This window comes from Macaca nemestrina, chromosome X (genome assembly GCF_043159975.1).
Source record: "Macaca nemestrina isolate mMacNem1 chromosome X, mMacNem.hap1, whole genome shotgun sequence".
NCBI lineage: Eukaryota > Metazoa > Chordata > Mammalia > Primates > Cercopithecidae > Macaca > Macaca nemestrina.
Genome location: NC_092145.1, coordinates 48,718,631 through 48,738,935, shown reverse-complemented (window position 1 = coordinate 48,738,935; position 20,305 = coordinate 48,718,631). Strand labels below are relative to the sequence as shown.

At 33.9% G+C, this 20,305-nt stretch overlaps 1 protein-coding gene across 1 annotated transcript in view; it reads left to right on the top strand.

Moving 5' to 3' along the window:
* Positions 1 to 20,305, top strand: part of RADX (RPA1 related single stranded DNA binding protein, X-linked) — a 75,652-nt gene that overhangs the window by 9,407 nt on the left and 45,940 nt on the right. Inside the window, exons 2-9 of the mRNA XM_011772489.2 lie at positions 1,422 to 1,564; positions 4,288 to 4,480; positions 12,877 to 12,985; positions 13,187 to 13,278; positions 13,385 to 13,507; positions 16,771 to 16,875; positions 17,993 to 18,157; positions 19,455 to 19,615. Of these exons, the coding sequence (XP_011770791.1) occupies positions 1,422 to 1,564; positions 4,288 to 4,480; positions 12,877 to 12,985; positions 13,187 to 13,278; positions 13,385 to 13,507; positions 16,771 to 16,875; positions 17,993 to 18,157; positions 19,455 to 19,615 (1,091 nt within the window). The remainder of the gene's footprint in view (positions 1 to 1,421; positions 1,565 to 4,287; positions 4,481 to 12,876; positions 12,986 to 13,186; positions 13,279 to 13,384; positions 13,508 to 16,770; positions 16,876 to 17,992; positions 18,158 to 19,454; positions 19,616 to 20,305) is intronic.

The following is a 20,305-nucleotide window of genomic DNA, read 5'->3' as shown; positions in this document are numbered from 1 at the left end:
AATACTAAAAATTGTGTGTGTGTTTTATAGTATAGGCGTAATTATATAATACCACTTAATCCCTTATTAAAAAGAAATTACAAGTGTGATTTTTGTGTCAAAAACGTTGACTAGGTAAAACATTATGTAAACAAAGCTAGAAATGAAGGGAGCCTTAGCAAAAGAAATACTGGTACTAATGCAAATTCAGGTCTTAATAGTTGGGACTGTGGGCTGTGAGAGAGAAAAATGTGGAGACAACTGCAGATGGAACCTCTCTTAATCCAAGGAAGAATACATCAGTATGACAAATTAATTCTTTAAGATGATGAATAGCTTTTAACCAGTTTTTGAACTTGCCAGCAAGCTTGCAGATAAAAACGTTTCTAAGTAAATTGTATGGCATATGAGAAGATAGTAAGTGCAATGTAGAAAAATAAAGTGGAATGGAGGATAAGTAAAACAGTCAGTTTTTAATAGGATGGTTAGGGATAATATCACTGAGAAGGTGATATTTGAGCAAAGCTTGAAGAGAGGAGAGAGAAAGACACTTGGATATCTAAAGGGAAGACAGCAATTGCAAAGGTTCTGATACAGGGCCATGTCTGTCATGTTTGGGGGAGATAGAATTTATACATATGAAACTGAGATGAAGGCAATACAAAAATGTGTAATAAAACAATTATTATTATTATTATTATTATTATTATTATTTTGAGATGGGTTCTCAATTGCTCAGGCTGGAATGCAGTGGTATGATCATGGTTCACTGCAGCCTGGCTGCAGTGAGCTCAGCTGCCTGGGCTCAGGTGATCCTCCCACTTCAGCCTCTTGAGTAGCTAGAGCTTTAGGCATGCCACCATGCCCAGCAAATTTTTCTCTTTTTGGAGAGACATGGGGGATTTCGCCATGTTGCTCAGGCTGGTCTCGAACTCCTGGGCTCAAGCAAGCTGCTGGTCTCGGCCTCCCGAAGTGCTGAGATTATAGGCATTAGCCACTACACCTGGCCCATTTCTATATATTAAATATATAAGTGCTTAATAATGGGAAACATATTCCATGACATTGAGTTTTTTGTTTTTTTTGTCTTTTTTTTTCACAAAATATCTTCAGAGAGGTGAATTTAGATCCAGGTTTTCCAGAAAGTTATTAAATGGTTTGGTAACATGGAGGGCATTCTAGGTGGAACAATGTGTTGGTTAATATAGGTGTTTACCTATGTTCCAGGCACATAGTAAGCCCTATATATATTTCAGCTGTTAATATTAGGGATCAAATTTAGTTTACGTGGGAGAGGTATATAGACTTAGCTGGCAAGGTTTAGCTGGCAAGAAGGAGTCACTTCAGGTATGATCAACCTATTATTTTTAACCATTAAAATAGATCTTTGAAGTTACCATTACATGTTAAACAGGATTTCTTTCCTCTTTTTTATATTCTAGATACCAAAATAATTTCCCTTTCTCACCTTGAAATGACCTGGACTAACAGAAGAAATTTTCCTGCATTGCTTGTGAGGATCTTACATAAATCAAAACTGCGATACTATGGAAAACCTGATAAAAAGATGATTGAACCATATCAGGTACAAGTAACAAGATATCATATGCTAATTTAAAGTTATAAATTATAACTTACACACCTAACTCCATAGTATGATAACCTGCTCATTTAAATAACATTTCATAAATTCAATATAATAATTTTTAATTGTACATAAATGTATACTATAAAGTATTTTTCTGCATAGTTTATTGTGCAAAAAGAAATTATTTCTGTATTGGTGCCCCTTATTTCCCTGATCCAGGTGGTCTCCTTCCCACCTTTTTATTTTCCTTCAACTTTTTCTTCTCACCTATACTTTCTGCACCAACATATAAACATACTCTAGTCTCCCATTTAAAAAAGAAAAGAAAATAGTCTCCCTTGGCCTTATGACTCTTCTATTCCCTATCTTTCTCTTCAGGTAAGCTTCTTGAAGAAGTAGTCTACACTAGATGTTTTTACTGTCTTGCCTCCCATTCTCAACACAATTATCTTGGCTTTTTTCCTTAGCTTATCGTTCACTAGTAACTCTAATTGTCAAATCTGTGTGATACTTCTTTATTGTCTTTACTCTCTGTGCCGTATAATGCTCATGAGCTCTACTTTCTTGATATGTTTGTGTTCTATATTTGTCTTACTTAATATTATATTGTATTTTCCTATGATATCAAGAACTATTTTAGATGTTTCATTTAACTTTTATTATAAAAGTTATACATGCTTATTGTAGGGAATGTGGAAAATGTAGAAAGCTGTTTGAAGATCTTACCACTCAGAGAGAGCCACTGTTAACATGATGTGTTTTATTCTCTTTCTTGTGTGTGTGTAAATCACATATATACACATATATAAGCATATCATATATATACATACACATATCTATTATATTCTATTTAATCATATATATCACATATATGTGCATATGTGTATATATTATATATTTCATGTGACTGTCATATATCACATTAAATTATCTTACAAAATGAGTACCGTATTGTGCATACAATTTTGTATTATTTAACATTTTCTTAAATATTTTCTCATATCACTAAAAATTCTTCATTCATATTTTACAGTTATATATTTTTAGCACATTGTATCATAAATTATTCAGTAATTCCCTGATAGTTTTTTGCCTTCTCATTGTTGCAATACTTTCCTCCCTTGTTTGTTGCCTTCCTACCTCCTTGTGTCTCCATCATTTCGTCCTTGCTTGCCTCTCCAGTCTCATCTCTTCCTGAGCTCTCTATGCCTCATACTAACCAAACTGCCCTACCTGGAATTTTCTAACGGTAGCCAATTGTTTTCTACCTTTCATACCTCTGCGCATGTTTTTCTTCTGCCTAGAATCCTCTTCCTCTCAATTCTCGTCAGATTGGCAAAGCCATCTTTAAGATTCAGTTCAGTGCTTACCTCTGATTTAAGTCTTTCCATGTATACCCATATGCCTAGTCACTGGGAGAATCAACTACATGCTACTCAGGACCCCACTGTATGCCCTTACATAGGTCTATCCGAGCATGCATAACCCAGTTACACATACCTGTTTGCTAATCTTACTCTACTGTGACCTCCCTGACTGTAGGGAAGAAGTATCTAATAGTGCTTAAGAGTGCATGCCCTGTAGTCATATGAACTGAATTCAAGTTTCAGCTCTGTTTACCACTTCTTACCTTTATAATGTAGGGAAAATTATTTATTCTTTTAAAGCCTCAGTTTACTCATCTGTAAAATAGGGATACTAATTGTACTTACCTTACAGGGTTGATGTGAGGATTGAATTAGTTAATATAAGTAAAGGATTTACCTATGTTCCAGGCACATAGAAAGTCCTATATATATATATTTTAGCTATTATTATTAGGGGCAGTGTTTGATTCATCTCTTCATTCCAGGGTCTAACATAATGTCTGGAATATGGATTCAGTAAATGTTTAATGAATAAAGGAATGAATTATCCAAAATGTATATTCATCATTTAGAGAAAGGGTCTGAGAATATAACATCATTATTTAAGAAGAAATTAAGAATTAGAAAACACTTTACAGACTGCCGTTTAGGCAGAACTGAAGTTGTCTGTCACTGTATTTTAATACTGAGAAATACTCCATCAAATACTTTCTACCTCAATAGATTTCTCTATTTTAACTATACTCAGAGTCAGCAAGAATGCATACTTGTTTTAACATTCCCCCTTCTGCTAGCATAATTTCTCAAGTAGTATCTCAGAAATGATTTCCATGTCTTATGTTCCAGTCTCAGATATTGCTATAAATAAATTAATGTAACCAGGGCATTGATGGCATCGTGCCCACTCAATTATATGTCTATCTAAAGTTCTCAAATATAAATATCAAGGCCGTCCAACAGTTCAGATAACCAAGAATGATGTCAAAATTTTCATGTAAAACTTCTAGTATGTGATTTGTCTCATTCATTTGTCAAATGTATTGTGGGATCACTCTGTGTAAGGCACCATGCTAAATATTATGGAAGAATCAAATATAAATAAGGTTTGGCCTGTGCCCTCAGAGTTTACAGTCTCACAGTAAGTTAGTAGTATATTTAGTACTTCCATTGGTCTGGTGGCACTCTCTTTAGATTATCAATATTAACAGAATTGACAACTGAATCATTATTAATAAACAATTAAAATTTAAATGTTTTTTTCATCACTCTAAATGATCACAAATAATATGTTATGTATTATCTGTATAGATAAAAGTGACAAATATGTATGTGCTTTAATCATTTTCTTTCTAGACCTTTTTGGAAGTTGCTGACAGTTCAGGCACAGTGTCAGTGATTATGTGGAATGCCCTGTGTCCTGAGTGGTATAAAAGTTTGCGGGTTGGTTTAGTTCTTCTGCTTCAAGACTATTCTGTTAAAAAGAGTTATCCATTCAGAATACAGCCTGTCCCCGTGGATCCACAGATCAAACTAATTTCTACAATGGGTTAAGTATTCAATGAATTTGTTGTCTTATCACTGTTTTGTTTATATAAATTGGCAACGTACCGTATTAGGAAAAAAGATCATAAAAATTACTGAAGCTGTTAGAACCTATGAAACCTTTACATTTCTTTGTCCATAAAATTTTCAAGCAATCACATAACCTAATAAATATACCTATTTATTATTTCATTTATTAAGAGAAATTATCTGAGATATTTATTGTTGATTGAAGAATGAGCTCCACTTGGGTTGTACTTATTTTGTTTTATTTTAATTTTGATCATAAAATATTAAGTTAATGTTGAATATATTTTGCAGTTACTAGGAGGTGCTATCTAAAAAGGACTTCTGTTAACTTTTTGAAATAATTTCAGACTTACGTAACAGTTGAAAGAATGGTATAGAGAACTCCCATATACCCTTTATCCATATTCAACAATTACCAACATTTACCTTTGCCTTATCATTATATATCTCTTTTCATACATATACATATCTTTACACACACACACACATACACACGTATGTATGTATACATATTCCTTGTGACCCAGTAAGAGAAAGTGGCAGTCATCATACATATCCCTTTAAGCCTAAACACTTCACTAGTATTTCAGCATGTATTTTCTAATAACAAGTGCATTCTATTACATAATCTGAGTATAATTACCAAAATCAGGAAATTTAAAATTGATACAATACTAATATCTAACCTATAGTCAGTATTCAAATTTTGCCAATTGCTGCAATCTTGAAAGGGCTTTTCCTAACTAGTATTGATATATTGACATCACAAATATTTTTGGACCATTAAAATTAATGTATTAAATAATTGTTTTTAGATATGACTGTGATTTTTTTCACTTTCATTTGTAAGAATTGTAGATTAAATATTGTTTTTGGTTTATAATACCTTTATTCTGAACCTGAGTTTCTGTGTATTCTGAATTCCCCAGCTAATCCATTAAGCTTAATTACTTAGAGAATATTCAGGTAAAGGTAGCAGTTGTTAATTGTTTTCTTAAACTTGTGTTTATTTGCAAAAACCTTATATGATTATTTATTAAAATCTTAAGCATCTTGCAGACATTGGTCAGATCTTGCTAGATGAAGAAGTTATTACCTAGGTAGTCTGGTACACATAGTCTATTACCTCATTAATTTTTGCTATAGAAAGGTGAGGAACTAAACTGAGAGAGATATTGTGACTTACTAAGAAAACACAATATAAGGAGTAAGGAAAGGATCCAGTTTCAGCTTTCTACTTATGGCTAGCCAATTTTCCCAGCACCGTTTATTAAATAGGGAATCCTTTCCCCATTTCTTGTTTCTCTCAGGTTTGTCAAAGATCAGATGGCTGTAGATGTGTGGTATTATTTCTGAGGACTCTGTTCTGCTCCATTGGTCTATATCTCTGTTTTGGTACCAGTACCATGCTGTTTTGGTTACTGTAGTCTTGTAGTATAGTTTGGAGGGGGGAGGGATTGCATCAGGAGTTATACCTGATGTAAATGACGAGTTGATGGGTGCTGACGAGTTGATGGGTGCAGCACAGCAACATGGCACAAGTATACATATGTAACAAACCTGCACGTTATGCACATGTACCCTAGAACTTAAAGTATAATAATAATAAAAAAAATTTTTTTAATAAATAAATAAATAAAAACAAAAAAAAATAAAAGAAAACACAATTAAAGTTGGCAAGAGGACGCTGATTTACAGCATGCTACCTCTGCTATATAGAATTATAGGACCAGATTTTCATAATGGAAACTCTCTAAGGTATGAGAAACTATGCTTTCAAGTAAGTGATTGCAGATACAGAAATTATTTTTTTAACGATAGCCTTGGTGATAATATATTTAAAATGTACCTTTTGGTCTTTAAAACAGTTTTACTTCTAATTAATGTTAGCCTTGGTGATAATATATTTAAAATGTACCTTTTGGTCTTTAAAACAGTTTTACTTCTTATTAATGTTAGCAGCAGTCTCTATTTTCTCCCTTATATTTTTGATAAGTAACAGGACTTTTGCCCTCTTTTTTTAGGAAGTAATAGACTATTTCTGTAAAGCGCCAAGTAGTAAATATTTTAGGCTTTGCAGGCCATTTGGTCTCTGTTTCAGCTTCTCAGCTCTGCCTTTGTAGACTGAAGGCAGCCATATGTATGTAAAGGAATGGATATGGCAATATTCCAATAAATATTTATTTACAAAAGCTTGCAGCCATCTGCAGCCTGTAGTTTGCCTAGCCTACATGTATAAGTAGATTACAACTCTGGCTGTATATTGGAATCACTTGGGGAGCTTTAAAGAGCCACTGGTCCCCATCCTCAGAGATTCTGATTTAATTACTCTGAGAATGGGACCATGGCATTGCTCTGGGTTTAAATCTCCTCAGCTGATCCCAAAGGTACAGTCAAGGTTGGGAACTACAGCTTTACGATCTTTAAAAATTACCTGCATGAAACTAACTAATGATCTTTTTATCCTAGCATTTTCTTTATTTTTAATTGACAAATAATAATTAAATATATTTAGGGGGTGTAGTATGATGTTTTGATCTGTGTATATACATTGTAGAAAGACTCAATCAACATATCCATCACCTTACCAAATTATCACTGTTTTGTGGTGAGAACATTAAAAATCTATTAGCAATTTTGAAATATATAATACATTATTATTAACTGTAGTCACTATCCAATGCGATAGATCCCTAAGACATTCCTGCAGTCTGACTGAAATTTTGTACCCTGTGATCAACATCTCGCTTTTCCCTATCCCTCCCCACTTGCTCCCCAGCCTCTGGTAACCATCTTTCTACTCTCAGTTTCTATGAGATTGACTTTTTTAGATTCTTGGAGAACATTATGCTAATTGAAATAAGCCAGGCATAGACTGGGCGCAGTGGCTCACGCCTATAATCCCAGAACTTTGGGAGGTCGAGGCAGGCAGATCACAAGGTCAGGAGATCGAGACCATCCTGGCTAACACGGTGAAACCCCATCTCTACAAAAAATACAAAAAATAAGCCAGGCATGGTGGCGGGCGCCTGTAGTCCCAGCTACTCAGGAGGCTGAGGCAGGAGAATGGCGTGAACCCGGGAGGCGGAGTTTGCAGTGAGCCAAGATCGCGCCACTGCACTCTAGCCTGGGTGACAGAGCGAGACTGTCATCTCAAAAAAAAAAAAAAAAAAAAAAAAGCCACGCTCAGAAAGACAAATACTATAAGATCTAACTCATAAGTGGAATCTGCAAAGCTGATCCCATAGAAACAGAGTAGAAAGGTGACTATCTTTTTTATTGTTTTTTGTTTGTTTGTTTGTTTGTTTTGAGACAGAGTCTCACTTTGTCACCCAGGCTGGAGTGCAGTGGCACAATCTCGGCTCACTGCAACCTCCACCTCCTGAGTTCCAGCGATTCTCCTGCCTCAGCCTCTCAGGTAGCTGGGATTACAGGCACACGCCATCAAGCCCAGCTAGTTTTTGTATTTTTGGTAGAGATGGGGTTTCACCATGTTGGCCAGACTGGACTTGAACTCCTGACCTCAAGTGATCTACCTACCTCGGCCTCTCAAAATGCTAGGATTACACGTGTGAGCCACCACGCCTGGCCGGGAGGTGATTAATTATCTTTTAAAGAGAAAAAAAAAAGCAGTTCTGTAAATCATGTTAGGCACAGGAGAAGCAAAAGTAAGTAATATACAGTTCTACCCTTAAAAATTAGTCTAATGGGGTGATAGCTATGTAAGATAAACAAATTATAGTAAAACGAAAGGCTAATGACATAAACGACATTAAAAATGTAATAGACAAAAAGGATAAGGAAATGAATAAAAATGTAATTGAAGAAAGAATGGACAGTAAAGTAGTAGAATGTGTTGCATGGGAAAAGTGTTAAGCAGAGGTTAGGAAAAATACCAGTGTAGTTTAAATGTTCTGAGCATTATAAATGAGAAACAGTATATAGTGGGAGGAGAGTTGGTCACTAAAGGTGGTACCGTCACTGTCTTCTAGGTGTTCATGTTGGAAGAAAACTACTGGGATCATTTATCTTGGTTTATTTTTCATATTTCCCACACATAGTTCCAAGTTAGAAGAACTAAGATGTGGTTTTTTGTTTTTGTTTTTGTTTTTTGAGACAGAGTCTCACTATGTCACCCAGGCTGGAGTGCCATGGCACAATCTCCGCTCACTGCAACCTCCACCTCCTGGGTTCAAGTAATTCTCCTGCCCAAGTAGCTGGGATTACAGGCGCCCACCACCATGCCAGGCTAATTTGTGTATTTTTAGTAAAGACAGGGTTTTGCCATATTGGCCAGACAGGTCTTGAACTCCTGACCTCAAGTGATGCACCTGCCTCGGTCTCCCAAAGTGCTGGTAATATAGGCATAAGCCACTGCACCTGGCCAATGTAATTTTTTTAAAAGACTGAATAAATGGAAATCTATAAAGATGGAAATTCTATTGCAAAACAAAGAATATATTATTTGCTGGATATGTATGGCTTTGTATATTGACATTTTGTGTATTATTCTGTATACCTTTTACAAAATAGTATGTAGCTGGCATACACAAATAATACACTCTTTAAAATCTTGAAATTTTCAGACTGTATTACACAATGCATATTGATTGGATGATAGCAACAAGCATTTTTTATTTTGGCGGGCAGGGGCTATTTCTTTAATTAGGAACCCTAGCATTTTAGAGCTGGAAGGGACCTTGAATATAATTAAGTGATACTATGACAATGAAAGTACTTTGGAATATGCAAACTATGATGCAAGGTAATATTACATAATACAAACTTTGCTTGCTTATATATGAATAGACTGAAACTTATAAAGGTAAAGTGAGTATTTCCTTTCACATGACTAGTAATAGGCAGAAATAGAAATCAAATATCTTTATCCTGGTTTAAGCTTTGTTTGCTACACAGAAAGTTCTTAGAAAAATGTAACTAACCAAGAAGAGAAAAGCCCAAATAGCTTTATAACTATTAAAGGAATTGAATCAGAGGTTTAAAATTTTCCCACAAAGAAAATACCAGGCACACATCATATTATAGAGAAATTCTACCAAACATTTAGGGAATATATCATTCTAGACATATTCCAGAGACTAGACTAGAAAGTATATTCTCAAACTCATTTTTTGCTGCCAATATAACCGTGATAATCAAAACCAAACAAAAATAGTATGAAGGAGAAAAATTATATGTCAGCTTCAGCCACTAACATATAAACATATATAGAGATATTCTGAATGGAATATTGGCAAACTGCATCAAGTGTTAAAAAAATTAAGTTCACATACTGTGACTAGGTTGCATTTTTCCTCAGCAATGCAAAATTGGTTTTACATATAAAAATCAGTGTCACCCACTACTTTTACAAATTAGATAATGAGCATTGTAATAGATACACAAAAAACTTTTGTTAAAATTTTACAACCATTCATTAATTCAAAAAAGAAAATAGCAAGAGAAGCAACCTTCCTTAAACTAAGTAAGGGCGCTGAGCATGGTGGCTCATGCCTGTAATTCCAGCACTTTGGGAGGCCAAGGCAGGAAGATCACTTGAAGCCAGGAGTTTGAGACCAGCCTGTGCAACATAGTGAGACCCTGTCTCTACAAATAAAAATAAAAAATTAGCCAGGTGTGGTGGCATGCACCTGTAGTCCTGGCTACTCAGGAGGCTGAGGAGAGAGGATTGCTTGAGCCCAGGATTGAGGCTTCAATGAGCCATGATTTTACCACTGCATTCCAGCCTGGGCGACAGAGCAATACTATAAAAAAAAAATTAAAAAAAAAAAAAACCTAATAATGGGTATTTACAAAATCAAAACCAAACGGCAAACACAATTCTTAATGAGGAAAAGTTAGATACATTCCTTTATAAAATGGGGAAAATGGATGTCTCCTATTATTACTATTTCTATTTAATGTTGTACTGGCTGTCCTAGCCAGTGTGAGAAGACAAAATGAATTAAAAGTATAAAGGTTTTAAAGAAAAACACAAGATTCTTATTACTCGCAAGTTAAATTTTCTACAGAGAAAACTAAAGTAACACAAAGTATTAAAAATAATAGAATTTATTATCCTTACCAAACTAATGCAGGAACAGAAAACCAAATACCACATGTTCTCACTTACAAGTGGGAGCTAAATGATAACACAAAGAGGGGAACAGCACACACTGTGTCCTACTTGAAAGTGGAGGGTGGGAGGAGGGAGAGGATCAGAAAAAATAACTATCGAGTACTAGGCTTAGTACCTGGGTGACAAAATAATCTGTACACCAAACCCCTGTGACATGAGTTTAACTATATAATAAACCCGCACATATGCCCCTGAACCTAAAATAATAGTTTTTAAAAATAATGAAATATTGGCAAAGCTACAAAAGAAGTCAACTGATTTTATATACTCCAATAATAAAGAGTTAGAAATTGTGATTTGAAAACATCATTGACATTGTCAACAATAACTATAAGATGTCTAGAAATAAATATAAGAGAAGATGTGTAAGACCTGTGTGAAGATGATTATGACACATTATTGGAAGACATTAAGAAAGCCTTAAATAAATAAGTAGAGATAAATAAACTGGGTAAAGATTGTATTTGCCACTACATAATCAATGAAGAATTAATATCCAACATATAAACAACTCTTGCAAATAAATTTTTAAAAGACAATTCAACAATTCAGTAGAACAATGGGCAAAAGACCAAGGCATTTCACAGAAGAGAATGCATATATGAACCGTAAGTACATGAAATGTTGTTCAATATGATTAGTAATAAGGGAAGTACAAAATAGGATCACAACAAATTGTGATCTATCACTAGATTGACCAAAAGTACTAAATTTGACCATGTGCAGTGGCTCACACCTGAGACCCAAGTGCTCTGGGAGACTGATTCTGGAGGATGCCTTGAGGCCAGGAGTTCAAGATCAGCCTGGGCAACATAATGAGACCCCTCCATCTCTACCAAAATTTTTTTTAAAAAATTAGCTGGACATGATGATTCTAGCTACTCAGGAGGCTAAGGCAGGAGGATTGCTTGAGCTCAGGAGTTCAAGGCTGCAGTGAGCCATGATTGTATGATTGTGCCACTACACTCCAGCCTGGGCAACAGAGTAAGACCCTGTCAAAAAAGAAAAAAAAAAGAAAGAAGGAAAGAAAGGAAAGCAAGAAAGCAAGCAAGCAAGCAAGCAAGAAAAAAAGAAAGAAAAGGGGAGGGGAAGGGAGGAGAGGGGAGGGGAGGAGGGATGGAGTAAAGGAGGGAGGGAGGGAAGGAAGGAAGGAAGGAAGGAAGGAAGGAAGGAAGGAAGGAAGGAAGGAAGGAAGGAAGGAAGGAAGGGAAGGAAGGAGAGAGAAAGAGAGAGATGGAAGGAAGGAAGGAAGGAAGGAAGGAAGGAAGGAAGGAAGGAAGGAAGGAAGGAAGGAAAAGAAAGAGAAAGAGAAAGAGAGAAGGAAGGAAGGAAGGAGCGAGAGAAAGAAAGAAAAAGAAAAGAAAGAAAGAAAGAAAGAAAGAAAGAAAGAAAGAAAGAAAGAAAGAAAGAAAGAAAGAAAGAAGGAAAGAAAGAAAGAAAGAGAAAGAAAGAAAAGAAAGAAAAAAGAAAGAAAGAAAAGAAAGAGAAAGAAAGCTGACAATACCAAGGTTTGGAGAGGATGTGTATCAGTGGGAATTTTTACACATTGCTGGTAGAAACACAAATAGGCTCATTACTTAAAATGATTAGGGATTATGCTATAAAGCTGAACATTTACATATCATATAATCCAGCATTTCTACACCTACATATAATACCTTAGAAAAATACTTGCCTGTGTGCACAGGGAGGCATATACAAAAATTTTTTAACAACCCTATGTATAATAGTAAAAACCTGGAAATAATCCAGATGTCCATTAACACAATAATGAATAAATAAATTTTAGTTAATAAATTGTAGTATATTAACACACTGGAACATTATTCAGCTGTGGAAATGACAAGAAAACTGCTATGAATTTTATTAATATAATGCTGAGTGAAAAAAGTAGTCATAAAATACCAAATATAATTTCACTCATATAAAGTTCAAAAACAAAGCCAAATAGCATTTTGTCCGGGCAAAAACACGTAAGTGATAAAACCCTTTTTATGTTAAAGAAATGATAGAACACAAAGTTCTCAAAGTGTGGTTAAACTTTTTAAACTGTGGTGGAGAGATAAGGGGATGTGATAATGGAGGTAGAAGAACATTGATAATAATCTAGTTCTTGAGTTTAGTGGTGAGTTCAAAATGTTCAGTCTACTATTTTGCTGTTTAATATATATACATGTATATTCTTTGGTGTGTATTAAATAGCATATTAAAGTAATATATTTGTTTTTCAGAAATCTGCCTGAATCTTCGAGATCCCCCAACAAATATAATTATCATTCCAGAAAAGCAGGTGAAACCAGAATGGAGACTGCCAAAGTTAAATCACCGATTTACCACAAGGTAAAATAGTTTCTTGCAAAATGTCTTAAATATTAATCTTCAGTCTTCGTTACTGAAAAACAATGCATTATAATGTGCTCAAAATGTACCCAGAATTAGGCTATAGCAATTATGTAGATATACATTTTCAAAATAATAATTGTAGAATGCTTTTTCACTGTTTAAAAATAAAATATTAATTTAGTGATTTTACTTTTTTAGGTCAGAACTGGATGATATGCCAGAAAATTGCATCTGTGATGTTATTGGCCTTTTAGTTTTTGTAGGAAGGGTCCAGCGGTCAAAAAAGAAAGGTAATCTTTTAAAATTGAAAATCATAAAAAGTATTTCAGTGAATAATTTTGTGTTCATATGTATATAACAGTTACCTTCATTTATTTTAATATTCTATCCATATAGAAAACCGTGAAGATTTTTGGTCATATCGCTGGATTCACATTGCTGATGGTACTTCAGAGCAACCATTTATAGTGGAACTGTTTTCAACATCGCAACCAGAAATCTTTGAAAATATTTACCCAAGTAAGCAATTTTTAATATTTTTATTCTATGTTTGGAAGTAGGAGAATTAACTTTAAAAAAAATAGAGTAAACTGACTTACAGAAGTAGCGTGACATTCGGTTGGCAAATTCAAGCAGTCTGACAGCATGTTTAAATCTTTTCTATATTAATATCGTATTTGGTATTAGAGACATTAACCACCCGTTGGTTGTCTATTCAGAATTAACTTGGGATTGAAACCAGTTTTTCAGAAAACAGGTCCTCTTATCAATTCTCATTGTAAAAATTCCACACATTAAAAAATCCTTAAATTTCAGTGAGACTAAAACATAGGCAGTCAATTCCCTTTGTATACATTTGGAAATTGATTATGTAGACCCCGTTAAAGACATTGAAGACTTATATAGCATTAATTGGTAGATGATTGGTGGACCATGTAATTACATAATGACAATTGTAAGTATGATTCCAGTTGAATATTAAGTTAATATTAAGTTGGTGGTGTTATTTATACTGGCTGGTCAATATTTTACTTTGGCTTACTTTGGCATTGACTTTCTTCCCTGGATTCATTCAGACATAAAAGTATTTTTTCCACTAGTTTTATTTATTTGAAATTATTTTAAGTTTGTCCTATTACATATTACATATAACAGTCTAGTCTTCAGATCTATTATGATAAGGAAAAAAGTATAATACTTTTCAATAGTTTCAGTGAATATTTCCTTATTTAAATTTAGAATATAAAGCTATTTTAGATAGGGTATGACATTTTATTATTTTCCAAATGATTACATGAATAAACACTAATTGCTACCTGTGTTAAATGCTTGGCCAACATTTAAGAAACTCCCAATATTTACTACATATATATATACACATATATATATATTTTTTTTTTTTAATTTTTTGAGATGGAGTCTCACTCTGTCGCCCAGGCTAGAGTGCAGTGGCACGATCTTGGCTCACTGCAACCTCCGCCTCCCAGGTTCAAATGATTCTCTTGCCTCAGCCTCCTGAGTTCCTGGAACTGCTAGAGCACACCACCATGCCTAGCTAATTTTTATATTTTCAGTAGAGACGGGATTTCACCACTTTGGGCTGGTCTCAAACTCGACCTCAGATGATCTGCCCACCTCGGCCTCCCAAAGTGCTGGGATTACAGGCGTGAGCCACCGCACCTGGCCTACATCTATTATTATTACTACTTTTTTAAACCAGCAATAAGATAGACATTGTGGAACACCAAGAGACCTAGACATTGTATATAGGGCTGTTCTGTTGCCCCTTTATTCTCTATACAAAACTGTATTATACACCTCTGCTTTGTTAGATTCCACCCTAGGCTTGTGAGATTAAATTTTAAAAATATATCTGAATAGAACCAAACCTCACCCCAATTTATGGGAGATGAAACAGAAAGAGAGCTTTGGCCAAACCAAGGCATGGACTTCCAAAGTGAGTGGGCTATAAACTCTGATATAACTTCTTTTAGGGCATAAGTAATTGGCAGTGATGACTTCTGGTGATAATCCTATTGCCTCAATTTAGGTGGGTTTTATTGCCAGCTTCCTTTTTGTTTGTTTGTGACCACTTTAAACAACAAGCTAACAAGAATTTTGGATAAAGATTTCTCACAGAAACTTTGCCAAGCACACATATTCTATTTCTTGTGATAATGTGAAATGTATCCTTCTAAGAAACCTATATACGGATCTTGGTGAGATTTATTCTAGTATAATAGTTGACAAGAGTCACAATTTATTTTTATCTTTTGACCAAGAGTGACGGAAAAAATCATTAAATTAATGGTGAGTATTAGGGGGGCTTCAGGCCTATGAAGAAGAGCATGGCTAAGAGTCTTCTGGAATAATACCAAAATTCTTTGGTAGTATGACTGTTTTTTTTCCATAAGAAAAGTGAAGAACTAAGGGGAAGTAATATTGTGTGTTTACTGTGTACCAGATGCTTATAGATATTATCTCATTTTGTGCTCTCAGAAGAGTTGATGTTGTTATAAATTTTCAGGTGAGAAAGCAAACATCCCGAGGGGTTAAGTAATTTCCTGGATTTCGTATAGCTAGAAAGCATTAGATCTGACTCTCAGATTTTCAGTGGCCATGAATTTAGAATTAGAGGTTTCTTTATTTTTTTCTAAATTTATTTTATTGCTGTAAGAACACGTAACATGAGATCTACTGGCCTGACATATTTTAGAGGTTTCTTTAATATTTCTATATCAACAACTTTAGCCATTAATATTCATATGTTTGTAGTTTTTGAAATAAAGGAAAAATTAAGATAATTCTTAATATAAATTAAGATACTTCTTAGCATTTGAACAGATTTTCTTCCTTTTCATTGCTACAGAATAAAGAACTTAGTAAATATGAGATGTAGCAAATGAATTTACAGTTGTGTTCTGGAGAAATTTTTATTCTCACATGAGAACTTACTTTTGTGTGATTATAACAATTTACGTTTATTTCTTCATTTCCTAGTTTGTAAAACCGTAAGTGTTTTGACATATAATGAGTTAAAATGAAAAATAATGTTGGATTAATGAAACTATAATAATTAAATAGCCTGTTAGATAAAAACAATTGATAACTGTTGAAAGTAGTTGAAATCTGAAGATATTATACTCTCATTTTTAGATATTCTTTTTAGCCTATAATCATAGCAAGGTGAAAGGAAAATAAACAGATGATGTAAGCCCTGCCATTGGCCTTAAAATCTAATTAAGATAAATACATAAAAGATAAAAAAACACTTGCATAAGCAAATACGAATCAATAATATGTAAGCCCTATCTGGTGGAAGGAGTTAGAGTAATTCAGAGTTTAGTGTTAGATAGGGTTAATCATGGAGAGACTAAGCTTTTTTTTTTCTCTCTTGGAAATCGCTGTTCACACTCAGTTGTGTGCCCAGTTAAAATGACTTGCACTCTTTATCTGTGCAACAAACAAATGACTTTAGTTACTTGCAGCTGTTGTACTTTCCGAAAAAAAGGGGCTTCTCACAAAAAGCAGACTAGTGTTAAATCCTTGTTGTTCCTAGTGTGGTCCCAGGACTGGGAGCACTAATAATTGCCTAGGAGATGATTAGAAATACAGAATCTCAGGCCCCACCCTAGACCTACTGAATCTGAATTTGCATTTTAACAATGGTACCATGTGATTTCTTTGTGCATTAAAGTTTGAGAAGCATTGTGTTAGATCCTGATCTTGTTATGTCCTATTTGAAATGGAAAAGTAATTTCATAAACATTTTTGTTTTCTAGTGGCATATTTTGTGTGTACACAGTTGAAAGTTGTCAGAAATGACAATCAAGTACCTAAACTGCTTTACCTCACCACGACAAATGAGAGTGGAGTGTTTATTACTGGTGAGTAATTTCTTTGTGTATATTATTAGAAATATATTTTCTCTTCCCTAGAATTCTTCAGTACATATTAACTTTTACATAATAACATTCAACTACAAGATAGTTTTATTTTGACTTCCTTTATTACTATAAGAGTGTTTTAGCAAAGAATTTTTGGCCTGTGAAATACATTGCTTATGGATTACTTACGAATGAGGCAATGATTTTGTGACTCAGTGGAAAATTGCATTTACATCCTTCAGTCAACTTTAATTACCGCTTGGCATAGAATGTAGATAATCATAAATTGCTTGATAGATTGAAGACCTGGTTAGGCCTGGTTTCATAATATGGATTCTGTTAACAATATTTTAAAATTCTAAATGAAAACAAAAATGAGTGTCGATTTTCAGCCCCAAGATCTTATGTTTTATTTATATAACAAGAGAGGTCTCATTACTTGTCTGCAAGTATATTATTTTTTCCCTATTTCCTCCAATAATAGGATCAAAACATTAAAGAAAAACGTTTCCAAATGAGAGAGTGAGGAAATAGTGTGGAATGGGGTATTTACCAGATTGTTACCATGTTGGTAATTAAGAAATGTGTTAAAAGAAGAATCCTAGGAAAGGTGTAACATACATCTTTGTCAATGCATATCTTATTTTATAAATACTATCAGATGTGAATATGGCACTTTTAAGTATGCTCTAAGAACATAAATTTAAATGCTGAGCCGTATTCATAGGACGTTTCATTCATACATGATGCCATAATTTCAGGATAATTCGTAGTTTAAAAATTGATTATTTCAGAAGATGTCAACAATTTGGATAGTTAGAAAAATTCAAATTGTTAGTTTTTCTTCTTCCTGTGATTTTTAGCATCCTATAGCTAGCTGCAGTTTAGTCCACTTAAACTCGAATACATAGTGTGTCTGATTTCCTTCCTAGGATTTATTTACTGTCTTTGGATATTATCTGCTACATAGCGAATAAGTGAACTTGACTGTTTTTTCTTGGTAATAAAAGAGGAGTTGTTTTAATAGTAAACCGTTTTTATACAAAAATATTCATGCAGATTGTTACAGTGACATTTTTATTTCTCATTTTTTATGATTTACCCTTCCCGCGAGGAGGTCATAGAGGCCAGCCGTATACGTATGATGCCAAGGTAAAAAACTTTATTCAATGGATTAGAACAAAGTCCGATTCCGGGGAACAGAAGAATATGGTTATTGGTGGATATTACCCCTATCCACCAGTGCCAGAGACATTTTCCAAGTATAGTAGTTCTATTAAAGGTACTAATGTAATTGCCAGTCCTTCTAAATGTGTTTACATTTTATACATATGGCTTATGCTATTTCAATTAGTCATCTTTATTCTTTTCTTTTATGGGAGTGAACTAAAGTTTAACAACATTCACCGATAATAGCTTTGTCTTAATGCAGATCTAAAAATACATGTCACGTATTTTCTATATAGTTTTCCCTATATCTCGCATGGTAGTTTAAAGATTAATATTTTGATTTTATCAGACTGGAAGAAAAGAGAAAACATAGAAGATAACCAACTGGAGATATAGGTTGAGTATTCCTAATCCAAAAGTCCGAAATCTGAAATGTTCTGAAACCTGAACCTTTTTGAGTACTGAAGTGACACTCAAAGAACTACCCATTGGAGCAGTTCAGATTTTGGAATTTTGCATTAGGGAAGCTGAATTGATAAGTATAATACAAATATTCCAAACTTTAAAAAAATCAAAATCTGAAGTATTCTGGTCCTGTATATCAGAGAAGGGATGATCAGCCTATAAATATCTTGATTTAATGTCATTGAGAACACATCTGACCTTGGTGTAGATCTCAATTACTAAGATGTTCTACAGAAAGACTAAACATATCTAAAGGAGACACTGGGTAATTTGATATTCAGATACTGACAACTGTATTGTGCTACTGTGGAATGATATATATTGTGTTTAACAAAATTGAGTGCTACCTTTAAATATAAAATGATGCCAAAATAAATGAGATGCTGAATTTGGAATTGAAGTACTGATGAAAAGCCTACTATTAATATACTTTTTAGTAGAATTAATATATGACAGTTGAAAAGTTTAACACAAGCATGTTCTTTTTAAAAAAGCTATGAGATAATTGCATGATTTTGGAAAAAAAGAGAAACTTTAAAATGCTGACCTATCATCATCTAAATATTGGCATCCTCTTATACATCATAATGCTAACAATATGTAATAGTGCTTGAAATAATTAAAATGTGTTTTTCTATGCAGTGACTAGGCAACACTTTATAGTTTGAAATATAATATGTAAATTGCATTTAATATGCAAAATTTATTTTGCAAATGAAGGGTACAGAGAGGAAGCCTGTATTCAAATTTAACTGATAAAAGTATTTTGCCTATTTCACAAAATCATATAAAAGGATGCCAGATATAAACACAGTGTCTCACAGTTAAGTTAATGTAGTAAGTTTATAATTTTGTGTTGTGAAATTACATTGCAAATCTAATTCTTATTTTTATCATTTCAGTTCTTTAAAACTTACAATTTTCTTGGACTTACTCTTTTGCAGTTGAGTCGCTCTTGACAGCTATAAGTGAAGTCAGGAAGGAGATTGAAGACTTGCAGTATAGGGAACAAAAGCGCATTGCAATTCAGGGGATAATTACTGCTATAAAGTATATCCCCCATAGCAGTGCGACTGAAAGTGCCTCAGCATCAGAAACACTTCGGGTATGGTGCCAGAGAATTAATAGTATTTCTCTGAAAGCACTGTGATCATGATTGCAATTGGTACCTTTTACATTTTATTCAGAACTCATGTGTATTGACTCTTAATAATGTAAGCCTAAGAGAAAACATTGGGTTGGTGCAAAAGGATTTGTGGTTTTTGCCTGTAAAAGTAATGGCAAAAACCGCAATTCCTTTTGCACCAACCTAATATTTTTAGTTTTTTGTTTGTTTCCTTTTTGTGTCATTTATTTGGGGGCAGACTAGGCCAATAATGATTACAGACTCTGACATTTCCCAAGGCCCTCAAAACTTGGTATCCTGTTTTTGCACTCAGTGTAATTTGAGGCTATCATGGGTGTTTTAAATTTCTAGGTGGTATCTATGACTATATTAATTTCCTACCTTTTGTCCAGGCCAGTACTACAGGAAAGCTTTCATGGGAAGTTTTCTCTATATCTGGCATAGTAGTCTTACCCAGGTTCTATAACTCTTCTAGAATAAATAGTTTAGTATTATAGAAGACGCCAGTTCTGGAATCCTGGCCCAATCAAGACAAACAAGTTAACTTTTCCCATGAGTTTATCTTTTTAAAAACTATGTCTAGGACTATTCCTATTTATATGGAAATAAGTATTTAATCCAGCTTTTCAGATAGTAGTATAAGAAGGACTTATGTTTGTCTTCCTTTTA